The 12,602-nt window shown below is 44.5% G+C and overlaps 1 protein-coding gene across 1 annotated transcript in view; it reads right to left on the bottom strand.

Annotated features, from left to right (window-relative positions):
* Positions 1 to 3,606, bottom strand: part of RNF128 (ring finger protein 128) — a 71,852-nt gene extending 68,246 nt beyond the window's left edge. The window contains exon 1 of the mRNA XM_004710025.4: positions 3,123 to 3,606. Within this exon, the coding sequence (XP_004710082.1) occupies positions 3,123 to 3,606 (484 nt within the window). The remainder of the gene's footprint in view (positions 1 to 3,122) is intronic.
* Between the last annotated feature and the right edge of the window lie 8,996 nt (positions 3,607 to 12,602).

Raw genomic sequence — 12,602 nt, 5'->3', positions numbered from 1 at the left:
TGGCAACCCTCTAGGACAGGGTAGAACTGCCGCTGTGGAACTCTGAGGTTGTACCTTTACGGGAGTAGAAAGCTTTCTCCCAGGGGAGTGGCTATTGAGTTTGAACTGCAACCCTCGTGGTTAGTGGCTCCAAGAGGAACCCACTCTATGGCTGAGTGGATTATGTGTTAGGCTGCTAACCACAAGGTCAGCAGTTAAAACCCCACAGTTGCTCTACCAGAGAAAGATGAGGCTCTCTCCTCCTGTAAAGATTTATATTCTCAGAAACTCTCAAGAGCAGCAGTACCCTGTCCTACAGGGTAGGGATTGAGTAGGAATTGACTGGTTGGAACTGAGTTTGTGTCATTCATGGTAATAATATACTGTTAACACACGTCAGTCCTATCTGTTACTATATATCCAAGAATAGTTTTGGACTAGGGACTACAATGCACCCTAGACTTACTCGAAGGAACAAGCAAAGCAAACAATAAAGCACTTTACAAATATTCAGCAACACCTGTGGATAAAATGCAAAGTGATTTTCCCCTCTGGGTTGAGAAGTCGTTCCTCCAGTTCAAGGGAGAAATGTGATTCCATACTTCAAGTCATTTGTTAGCTATTTTTAGCTCGATAGTCTAATGGCAAGCTTTACTATAGCAATCATCTTGGATCATGATACCTTTGTTTTTTTTAATCTCAAAATACCTTTCTGAGTGTAGTTTAGTTAAGTGATCAATATTTAGGGCTTGAGTCCCACATAGTCTCCTGAAACAAGACAGCTGTGATTAGACTCCCAACATATTTATGTCTTCAATTTGACAGTTGCAGAGTCATATATTTATGTTATTTTTTTATAACTGTAAATTAAAGCTGTATTAAAAGTTTGCCTCCTAGTGGGATACAACTTACAAAAACTAACATTCATTGCATGTTTATTATATGCTAGACGGTCTACCAGTGTTCCCAATGATCACAATACTACCTTCATTTTACAGATGGAGAGATTGAGAGTCAGCAAAACTATTGTGTAATAAATCCAGAATTTGATTACCATTCTCTACTACAATACCTGTGCCCTTCTTAGTATGTCATACTGCCTCTCAGTGAAGAATGAAATGTATGGAGAGTGCCTGGCACATAGTTCAACACAGTTGAACTTTCATTGTCCCCTAAAACTGTCAGAGAAACATGCACCTATATCCTTAAACAGAAGTGGAATGAAATCAGTTTGGTAGGAACTCTCCTCGTGTAGGGGAGATTCAAAGTCAACCCCTTGCATTTAATAAACTGAAATGGAAAGACTTTAAAGTTACCAAGTCTTTGTTTCCCAGTCTTTAAAATATTCATTTCATTCTAATCAATGCCTTATCCATCAAGAGATATAGAGTTGTTCCTTTAATCAACATGAAATCTGAAAACCATAGCATTTTTAGCTGGAAGGGACCTTCAGAGTTCATCTAGTTCATTTAAAAAAAATCTGTATACCGTGCCAACTTGGCATCCAACCGCTACATCCATACTATTTGACATATGAGTAACTACTACAAGGTCACAAAGCTGGCAGCGGCAAAGAAAGGGCTCAACGAATTCAAATCTCTGCGTTCCAGTTCAGTGCTCTTTCTATTTTGCCACCTAAGCACTCGATGCAAGTGTTCTCTATGCAGGGCTTGTCAGACTATTTTAAGCAAAACACAAAGCCTCTAGTAATTAAATGAGTGGATTCATCTCTCCAGCGACTCTGTAGGATAATCTGACTGGCTAATCTCTACTGAGAGTAGATGATGCACTGGACTCTGGACTAAATTCTTGATCAGTATCATTTCATTTCACTCACCTAGCTAGCACACCTGTCTGTGGGATAGTTTGTTCTTTCTTTTTTTGTTAACCTTTTTTTTATGGTGACAGGTAATTCTTTCTTATCATTCATTCTCACATGACCAGATGAAGGAATCTAGACTCTGAAAACTTAAACTAAGTTGCCCAAGGTCGCAGGACTAATAAACAAGGGAAATGGAATTTGAACCAAGGTCTGCCTCAAGGCCCAGCTCTGGACCGCGACAATATGCTGTTATTGCCAGTGTCTCTTCCTTGTTCTCAAAAGAAAAAGTATTTGTGTCCTTTGGATCGTAGGAGATACACCCCCCCCCCAATACATGCAGAAGGCATACATACAAACCACAGACATAAGGTATATATGCTGTACATATAGGTATCTACAGAGGCCCTGGCCCTATATACACACACTATCTACATAGATCCTGTATCTATAAAACAGATACCTACTCACAAAGATGGTGGTTTCTGGAAAGGTAATTGAAAGGTGAAAAATAATAACCCACACATTGAAAAACTACCCCAGCTACTTTTTCCACAGTCTAAGGTCTTTGTTGTCCTCATGCATAATAGATCTCTTCTTTTTCAATTACATTAATCACCTGTTTTGGAACTCAATAACCTCAATCCGATTTTTTTTTCAGAGGAAACTGAAAACATGGATCATATCAATCATGTGGGCCTAGAGACTAGGGGGTGGGGGTGGGGGCGGAGAAGAGCCCAGGAGCTCAGCAAAGTTCCCACCAAAATTGCAAGGAGGTGAACAAGGCACCATCACACATTCTTGTACCTGATACCTTGGGAAACCTGGACAGAACAATCAGGGACAAGAGGCGCTGCAGCCAGCCTGGGATTGGGGAGCAGGAAAGAGTGGGGACAGGATTTCCAGACAGTCCTCTCAGCCATTCCAAAGGCAATGCCCACCAACCTTTTCATCACAGACATGGCATTCATTGCTGTGAAATGCCAAAGGAAAGGGACACCAGAGCTGAAACTGTCCCTCGGCCCAGTTTGCCAGCCTCCGCCCCTGTTTGCGCTATTTCCATCTGAGTGGGAATTTTCGGAATGATCCCCCCGCCCCGCGGCCGCCACCCCGCGCCCCGCCACCGGCCGGACCCCCTCGCGTGGTCAGTCTCAGGGAGGGGAAGCCCTTGCCGCACACGGGGGGGGCGGGGAGGGGGAAGAGGGGCAGAAAGGACACTCGTTTTCCTTTGGAGCCAAGGGAAGGGTGAAGGGCACCTAGGAAACGCAGACGTGGGACGCGGCGGCCGGGCTTCACAGAGGTGCAATTTAGCAGCTGCACTCACCCGGGTGCGACATAGGAATGACCTCATTGCGGGTCCCCGGGAAGTTAAAGATGACGGCTCCGGACGCCCCTCTCTCGTAAGCCAGGTGGATTTTGTCCGCAAAGGTGCAGCCCCCGCCGCGCTGGATGAGGGCCAACCACGAGACTTGCACGACGCCCCCCCAGTCCCCCGGGACCGTGGGCACCGTGAAATTCGTCTGCGGGTGGCAGGCGTTGAGCGCCCCGGGGCCGTCGGGCGGCACCAGGACCCCGGCCACGGGCTCCAGGGGCGAGTCCTGTCCGTACACGCCCTCCTCGCTCAGCTCCCACACGGTGCGGTTCACGCCGGTGTTCGGCGCCCGCCACGACACGTTGAGGTACGCGGTCCACACGGCCTCGGCCCCGCGGGAGCTGTGCGCGTGCGGACTCAGGGCCAGCAGCAGCCCCCAGGCGAGCAGTCGGGGACAGCCGCGGCCGGCGACCCGGGACGCGGGCGGCGGCCCCATGGCGCGCGCGCTCCGCGGCTCCTGAGGGCCCCCGGGACACGCGCCCGCCGGGCGCTCAGCGGGACCCCAGCCGCCACCAGGGGCGCGCCAGGTGGGGGGAGGGCCGGAGAGGCCGGCCGGTCGCCGGGTCCCAGGCGCAGGGTCCCAGCACGCCGCGTCAGGGATGTCGCCGCGGAGGCAGCTTCCCACTGCTGGCACTGGGCGCCGCGACTGCTGCGGCCAAGTCGGGCTCGGGGCTCCAGCGGGAAGCTCCGCCCCGCCGCCTGGGGTAGAGGTGGCGGCGCGAGAGGAAAGGACACTGCGGGATCCGCCTCTTAAACGGGTAACAGGCGGCGAACGCTTTCCAGTGCGCTCTGGGACGGCGTGGCCTGGGCGTGTAAGGAAAAGAGCCAAACAGACCAACCGGAAAACCCCGACAGGAGAGGCTTCAAGTCCGTTTGGAATGGGCCACAGTCCATTTTCCCCTGCAAACAGTTGCCTCAAAGGACATTTCAGGCTCGAGGTGCTAGCACGTGAAAGGAGTCAGAAAGAGTGGATCCAAAGGGTCCGAGTTGTCCTCTAGAGGATTTGGGTAGGTGGGTGGTGCTAGGAGCAAGCTGTTGACTGAAAGGAGGGTGGCCACAGGAAAAGCAAATTGCTAACCTTTCTTTGCTGGCCCCAAATGACTCCCCACCCCCACCCCCACCCGCCACCGCCCCCTTTTCCTGCTCCAAGCAAACCTCATACAAATAAATGTATTTGCTTCTTACCCTGACCCCAGGCTAAACATACTGCCCCAGGTGTCCCTTCCAAAGGAAGCTCTGTTCTCAAAAAGGAAGCACAGGCGTTGATTGGGTCAGGATCATAGCCCGTAGTTATGCTCCAACCATCATAGAGCCAATGATAGGACAAATTCAAAGTACATGCCTTGGTTTGTCATAACAAAGCGCCATTACTTCACGACCCGTATAAAAACTTTATTATTCGGTTATTATGCTACACAGGTCTTTAGAGTATCTAGAAATATTTCTTTATTTTTGCATAGAAAGGGACACTATATAATGCCAGGGAAGCTTCACAAAGTTCTTCGGAGAATTTCCTTATCTTTTAATTCCAATTCTCCCATGGACGTTTTGAAGCCCCAGAAGAGGCATGGATGGTGAGACTTCATCTCACCTACCTGGCACTTGTTAGGAGAGACCAGCCCCTAGACAAGGAAGAGGAAGACTTTCCTATGGTGAGCGAGATGGATTGACAGAGTGGCGACATCGTTGAGCTCAAACATCAGAACAATTGCAAGGATGGAGCAGGGCGGAGGGTCTTGTTGTCTATAATAAAGTCACTACAAGTCAGAACCAACTCCAGGGCACCTAACAACAACAAAAACAAAGACTGCTGTTAGGTACTACCGTCAGATTTAATCATATTTACATCAACAATTCTTTGAAAGACAGATTGGTCATTTCTTACTAAGGTCAACACAGGCATACCATATGATCCAGCAGGCAAAGAAACAACCCCCAAATTAGAAGCAACCAAGATAGGTGAATGGATAGCCAAGCTGTGGTACAATGAAGTGTTATTCAGCAACAAACAAAAAGAAATGAGCTATTAAGCCATGAAAAGACATCGAGGGACCTTCGGTGCACACTGCTAAGTCAAAGAAACCAGTTTGAAAAGCAAACTACATACTGCATGGTTCCAGCAATGTGACATGTAGAAGAAGCAAATTTATAGACAGTGAAAAGATCAGGGGTTGCCTGGCAATCTGGGGGCTGGAGGAGGGATGAATAAATGGAGCACAGGGCATTTAAGGGGAGGGAAACCATGCTGTGTGATACTATAATAGTGCTTACTGGCATGCTGTATTTTCAAAATTCGTATGAGATGCAGTCAATTAATTAATATGACCCGTTGAGCCATAGTACCTTTTGTGATGTAGATTCTAGCCTGGACACCTGTGGTCCTAATCCCATTTTGGAGGGCTTTCTTTGCTATCCTCATGGAGAGGATTACAGTTGGATTTTGAGTCTCCACTTTACCAGAGCTTGTGATTCAAGTTAGCACCATTTGTTTCCTTGGGGAATGCTGTGCTGAAATCCAAAGCCACACTTCCATCAAAGCCATTATTTTTGTGACTTCCCCTTCCTGGTTGAGCTTGCATAAAATCAAGGAGAACTGCTTTGACTTTTTAACATTTTTGCCTCAGGCTCATGATCCTGCACCTGGCTTGTGTCTGCCTGACCTCTGGTTCTTGGAACTGGAATTGTGGCATATCACCTGACCTGATTTTACCAACTTCTGCAGCCTTGTAGATGCGGGGGGTGGGGGGAGCCGCCATACTGACATATAAACTTTGGACTTTGGACTTAGGAGCACCCACAATCACATGATCAATTTCCTTAACACTTGTGAGTTCTGTAAAATGTTGCAGTGAATTGCAAAACCCTAGGACTTAAGGGACTGGACTAAGGGGAAGAGTGGTGGTTGATATCAGGACTGATAAATGGACAGATAAAGCATTTTGGAAATTTTGGACATTTGGACATTTGGGATGTCTTTAATCTGCACTTCCTTGGGATTAGTCTTGCATTGTTTTCTAACAGAAATTAGTCTCACATCATATGACAATACAACACAAAAAATAAATCCTAACCTAAAGTATGGACTTTACTGATGAACAGTATTGTTTCATCAGTTGCAAAAAATGGACCACAAAATAGGATGCAAGATAATAGGATACTAGGATAAACGGTGTATGTGGGAAGAAGGGGGATGTGGAATGCGGTACTTTCTGCACAATTGTCCTATAAACTAAACCTGTTGTGATAATAATCTATTAAATATTTAAAAGTATACATGTTTATTATTTTTTTATTAAACAACTTTAGGGGCCCAATAACTTAAAAATAATATTAAAGCTGCTACTTTGTGGTAATAATCAGAGCAAATTATATTGAGAATGTTCAATCTTAGCCCCCTTTTTTATTCAAAGAATGATAATCTACTTTATCCAGCCCAATATTTGTCAAATTCTTCATCAACCACTCTCCTCTGACCCTGGCCCAACTTAATGCACTTAATCAATATCATTATTCCCAAAGGTTAAGCATGAGTTGATTGTGCCCTCATGACTCGAGAGAAACCCCGAAGAAAATTAACACCATGCACCAAGCAGCATCTGAAATTCATATAAGTGAACACTTCTGTGAAACATGAATCCTAGCAACTGGAAGGTATTTTAGAGGCCAAGGGGAGAGATATATGGGTACCATAGCATGGTCCTTCAAACTACTGATAATGTTAAACTCTGAGATCAAAGTTACCTAGGAGTAGAGTTCCAGCCATCTGTAAGAAATGGTATAATTCAAGAAATGAATTTGCTGGTGAAAATTCAGTCAAGATTACTTGCATGATGATCAATTATATTATACTTGGAAGAACAATATGTCCTAAAGAAAGTGAACATTTTTTTAAATTTAAATCATTTTATTGGGGGCTCGTACAATTCTTATCACATGCATTGTAATTTTTTCTAATTATGCCCTCCTCTCAAGATACTTTTGTAAGCATGCTCTGCTATTAAAAAAAAATGGCATGTCAAAATAAGCACAGTGCATTTACAAAAATGCCTTGGGGAATGGGGAAGGTTGGGGCGGGGGAAGCAGCTCATGTGTGTTATGTACACAACAATATGGTAGTTCAAAATGGCTGGATGCTAAAGTACAAAGACAAATTAAAAGATGAAGCTCAAGAGGTACACAAAAGCTAGTTCTTGAGGGTCCTTTGGATAAAGCAAGGGAGTTTGGATTTGATCCAAATGCAAGGAGTAATATAATCAGGATTTTCAGCAGGGAGGGATGTAATCAGATCGGGGTTTTAGAGATCATTATGGCTTGTGTCGTTAATATATTGGAGGGGACCAGAGTAGAAGCTGGAAGCCCAAACGGAAGGTTGTTGGCAGTGTTCCAATGGAGATATGAAGATGTCATAGATTAAACTGTTAGTGAAATGTGTTTGGGAGGTAGAATCCATAGGACTTGGTTTAGAAGATGAAAGAGAGGAAGGAGTTAGGGATTACTCTGAAGTTTTCGGCTTAGAAGACTAGACAGTGTTCAATCAGGGAATGTAGAAGGATGAGCAGGGGAGGGGAGAAAAACTCAATTTAGACAAGTTGATTTTGAGGTACCTATAATATAACTAAGTGGGAGCCCTGGTGGCATAACTGATTAGCTGTTGGGCTGCTGACCACAAAGTCAGCAGTTGGAAATCACCAGGAGCTCTGCAGGAGACTGATGAAGCTGTCTACACCAGTAAAGATTTAGTCTTAGAAACCCACATGGACCATTCAACTCTGTCCTCTAGGATTGCTATGCGTCCGAAAGGATTTGATGGCAGTGACTTTGGAGGTTGTTTTGGCTCGTTTGTTTGTTTTAATAATGTAGCTGAGTTGAAATCAACTCAAGGGCAGTAGGCTTGGTTTTTTGGTTTATCATGTAACTAAGGAACCCCGGTAGTGATTAAGGTCTTGGCTGCTAATTGAAATGGCAGTGGTTCAAACTCACTAGCTATACCATGGGAGAAGATGTGGCAGTCTGCTTCCATAAAGATTACGGCCTTCAAATTCTAATAGGGTGGTTCTACTCTGTGCAACAGGACTGCTGTGAGTCGGAATAGACTCAGTGACAAATGGGTTTATGAGGTAACCAGGTTGTAGCTGGATTTTCTGATTACCGAACACTTAACCATGGTAAAGGAACTAGAGAGGTGGGGTTACAGAAACAAAAGAAAGAGGTCTCCCCCACCCCCGTCCCCAGAGAGTTCAAAGTTTAGTGGGGCACTTAGTGAAATAAATAGAAAATAGCAGTCCAGTGTGACAAATGCTATGATTGTGCTATGAGAACGATGTTATCAGGAACATCAATGAGGTTGAGTCTTTAAGAAAAAGTAGAATTACCACCCCCCCCAAAAAAAGTAAGGGTGTTCAAACAGGAAATTGCATATGGTATGAGAACACCAGGAAACATTCAGGGAACTAGTAGTTGTTCATTATAACTGAGGTCCAAATAGGGCACAAAGGGGAACTGAAGCTAGTGCAGTAGGCTGCTTCAGATCATTAAGAGTTTAGAAGAATCCTACAGGAGTTTAACAAGATGTAGACTGAATATGCACACACATCCGTGCAAGTTAGCACAGATGTACAGATACACATCAAGTATGGAACAATGGGAACAGTGGTTGAATCTAGATGGTAAGTGTATGTGTAATCGTTGTACCGTATGTTTTCAACTTTTTATAACAATGTGTTTGAAATTGGGAACTTTGTATCAAAATCAATGGAGCAAATGACTTATACGCTGACATCTGAGCTTAAAATATTAAGTTCATTCTGGATACACTGTCCCCCCCCCAAAAAAAAAAAAAAGATTGTGGAAGGAGGCTGAGAGACTGGTGAGGGGCTAGTGTCACCAGTATTATTCTGGAGGGAGGGCCAGCCTAATAGTAGAGATGGAGAGGCACCAAACTAACACAATTTGATGACGTGAACCATTAAATTCATCCTATGAACTCTCCTTGGTCTGAGTTTTGTCCTCACCAAGCAACCTGCTTATTCTCATTTAGCTCCCCATGTAAATATGCCTACAGGGAGATAATGTACTGATCAGCAAACACTGGTATCTGGTCCACTTGGAAGTTATACTTCTCATTATAAATTAATCAATTGGCATTCTGGTTTATATATTAGTCTCTTGTGAATTTGGTTAAGTGTGAGTCAGTCCCCAGGAGCACAGCCTCTGGTTATGCTTCCAATTACATTTCAAAGCTTACAAAACTAAGAACCAGACTGTAGATCGTGACTGCGTCAAATTGCTTCCACTCTATGGAGACTTAGCTGAGTAAACCTCTGGGTTTCCCCAGCCATCTCTCTTTGTCTTGCTGTGAGTTATTTTGCAAGCTGCAATGGAACCTTGCTTCTCAGAGTAAGGCATGCTGACGAGGAACATCTACTTCATCATGGGTCAGGAAGCTTGTTACAAATGCAGGCTCTTGGGTTTCACCCCAGACCTATTGAATCAGAACCTGCCCTTTAACAAGATGCCTAGGTGATTGGTATGCACATAAACATTTGAGAAGGGCTGGGTAGACTAGAGTATTCCTGACAGGGAGCCAGCACTTAACCTCTACTGCTCTCCATATCCATATCATATCATTACTTCACAAAGCATTGTGTCCTCAGCAGGACCAAGACTAGATTACTGTACAAGTTCTTGTTGAAAAGTTCATGCTGGGTTTTGCTTCAATGCTTCCCATCTTCACTCATCTAACCCCAGGTCCCCAGTGTTCCATTGTACTCCCTGGCTATATCACCACCCCACCAAGGTCTTTGCTCTGAACAGCATTCCCATACCAGATCTTACCTTGTTTCTGACCCTCAAACTAAATAGGAGATCAGATTTTCATTCCTGGCCGGTGCTCCTTATGGCTTCCAAACTAAGACAGACTTCAAAAAACTAGCCAATAAAAACCCTATGGATCTCAGTGAGCCAACTTGTAACTGATCACTGGGATGACACAGGACTAGACAGAATATCTAACAAGCTCCCTGATCCTTGATTTTATGGTGCACGGGGTTTGCCATGATCAGAGGGGTTGGGCATCTTGGTGGCAGCCAACAGCAAATGTCCTTCACTGAGCACTTACTATGTTGATTTACATGCACTAAGGAGCCCTGGTGGCACAATGGTTAAGTACTTGACTGGTAAAGGCAAGGTTGATGGTTCAAACCCACCCAAGAGTTCTCTGGGAGGAAGACCTTATAAACCTGCCAGTTAGTCACTCCATGAGAGGAAGATGAGTCACTGTTTCCATATGATATTTATAGCCTCAGCAACCCATAAACGCAGTTCTACTCTGTCCTATAGGGTCACTATGAGATGGAATTGACAACAGTAGAGGGTTGGGGTTATCTCATTTCATTCTCACAGTGATATATTACTATCTCCACTCTACAGAAGAGAAAACAGGCTCAGAAGGGCAAGTAAATATTGCAGGGTCACATAGTTAGACAGAATCATATAGTAATAGATTCAGGATTTCCAACACAAGTCTGATTCCTAATATTATGCATTGTACTGTGATCCTTAAGGTCAGCAGTTTGGGACCACCAGCTACTCCATGGGAGAAAGACAGGGCTTTCTATTCCTGTAAAGAGTTACAGTCTCCGGAACCCACAGGGGCAATTATACCTTGTCCTATAGAGTCGCTATGAGTCAGTATTGACTCGATGGCAATGAATTTAATAACTCAGGATTTTCCCTCTGGAGAGCAGCATTTGCATTTTAATATCACCTTATCCCAAAGAGAGGAGTCCAGATGGGGCAGTGGGTCACACACAGGGCTGCTAACAGAAAGGTCAGCAGTTAAAAACTACCAGTCACTCCTTGGGAGACAGGCAATTCTTTATTCCTATAAAGAATTTACAGTCTCAGAAATACACAGGGCCATTTCTCCTATAGGGTCACTATGAATCACAATGGACTTGATGTTGGTGAGCTTGAGCTTGAGCTATCCCAAAGGAAGCAAGTTCAAGTAAAATATTTCTTGTATGTGTTTCAGGCACTATAGTCCACAAAGGAGATATGAATTTAGGCCAGGAGTGTTAAAGGTTTTCAAATCCTACCACAAAGTCTATTGTTGTTGAGTGACATTGAGTGAATTCTGACTCATAGTGACCCCATGTACAGCAGACATTCCCCATACTGTATTGCTAGACCACCATTCTCTCCACAGGAGACTGATGAGGCTTTCTACAGTCAGAGTTACAGTTTTGGAAACCTATAGAGGCAGGTTTACCCTGTCCTATAAGGATGCTATGAATAGGAATTGAACCTCAGTAAATTTGGTTGATGGCAGTAAATTTGGTTTGGGTTTGGGAAATCTTTATGGAAACAGACTGACTCATCTTTCTCCCATGTAGTCATTGGTGAGTGTGCTAGGTCTTTCTCCCACAGAGTTGTTTAGTGGGTTTGAGCCACCATGCCTTTAGTTAGCAGCCGAGCATTTAACCACTGTGCCACCAGGGCTGCCTCTACAAAAGTTAGCCTGCCAAATGTTTGTATCAGCGAAACTACATGGAAAGAAACCTTGAGCAGTACACTATCTAATATTGAACTGATACACACAGCTGTATCCTATGGAAGCAACAGTGGGGCACCATTGTGACAGATTAAGTTTCTTATCACACTGTGTTTCTGCAGAGGCTTAGAAATGGATGACAATGTTCAGCCTTTAATATTTCTGCAAAAAATGAGACATCACATCTAGCTTCTTACCATTAAATGAATAGCAAGACATCATCCGGGACAACTAGTATCCCAGTGCTGTGGCTACACAGCTCAATGTGTAGAGAATATGTAGAGAAGGCATGGCAACAAATCTCCACTCTAGGCAGTTGCTCCAGAGGTAAGAAAGAGGGAGGTGCAGAGAGAGGGAGCCAACCAAATCCCAAAATGTGATGGTGCAGTCTACTTGCATTGCTTGCAAGTGCAGGGTAACCTCAGTCAGCTCAACTTGTTATATCACCATTAGAAGATAGGGGTTGTTGTTGTTTTCAAAGAACAAAGCTATCATGCACTCTGAGAAAGGACATTTTAGAAAGGGGTAATGTAGGCAGTTGTTATGTGCTCTCTAGTTGATTCCGACTTATAGAAACCCTGTGTGGCCTAACAGAACTTCCTGTAGAGTTTCTGTATTCATCTGGGTACTTTAGAGAAACAAATCCACAGAAACTCATGTATAAGAGAGTGTTTTATATAAAGGTTAATTATGCAACAAGAAAACATCCCAACCCAGTGCTGCCCAATCCCACGAATCCAACATTAACCCATATGTCCAACACCAATCCACAAAGTCCTCCTCTGACTCACAAAACACACGCAATGATGCCGACAGCAAGAGGAAAGCCAAGTCGGTGAAGGTGTAAACATCTCAGGGCTGGCAGGGGTCTCCACACGGGT

Source organism: Echinops telfairi, unplaced genomic scaffold (assembly GCF_000313985.2).
Source record: "Echinops telfairi isolate 266 unplaced genomic scaffold, ASM31398v2 ScPeMD7_7427;HRSCAF=8465, whole genome shotgun sequence".
In the NCBI taxonomy this organism is placed as follows: Eukaryota; Metazoa; Chordata; class Mammalia; order Afrosoricida; family Tenrecidae; genus Echinops; species Echinops telfairi.
The sequence above is the reverse complement of the archived record's forward strand: the minus strand, read 5'-3'. Positions and strand labels throughout refer to the sequence as shown.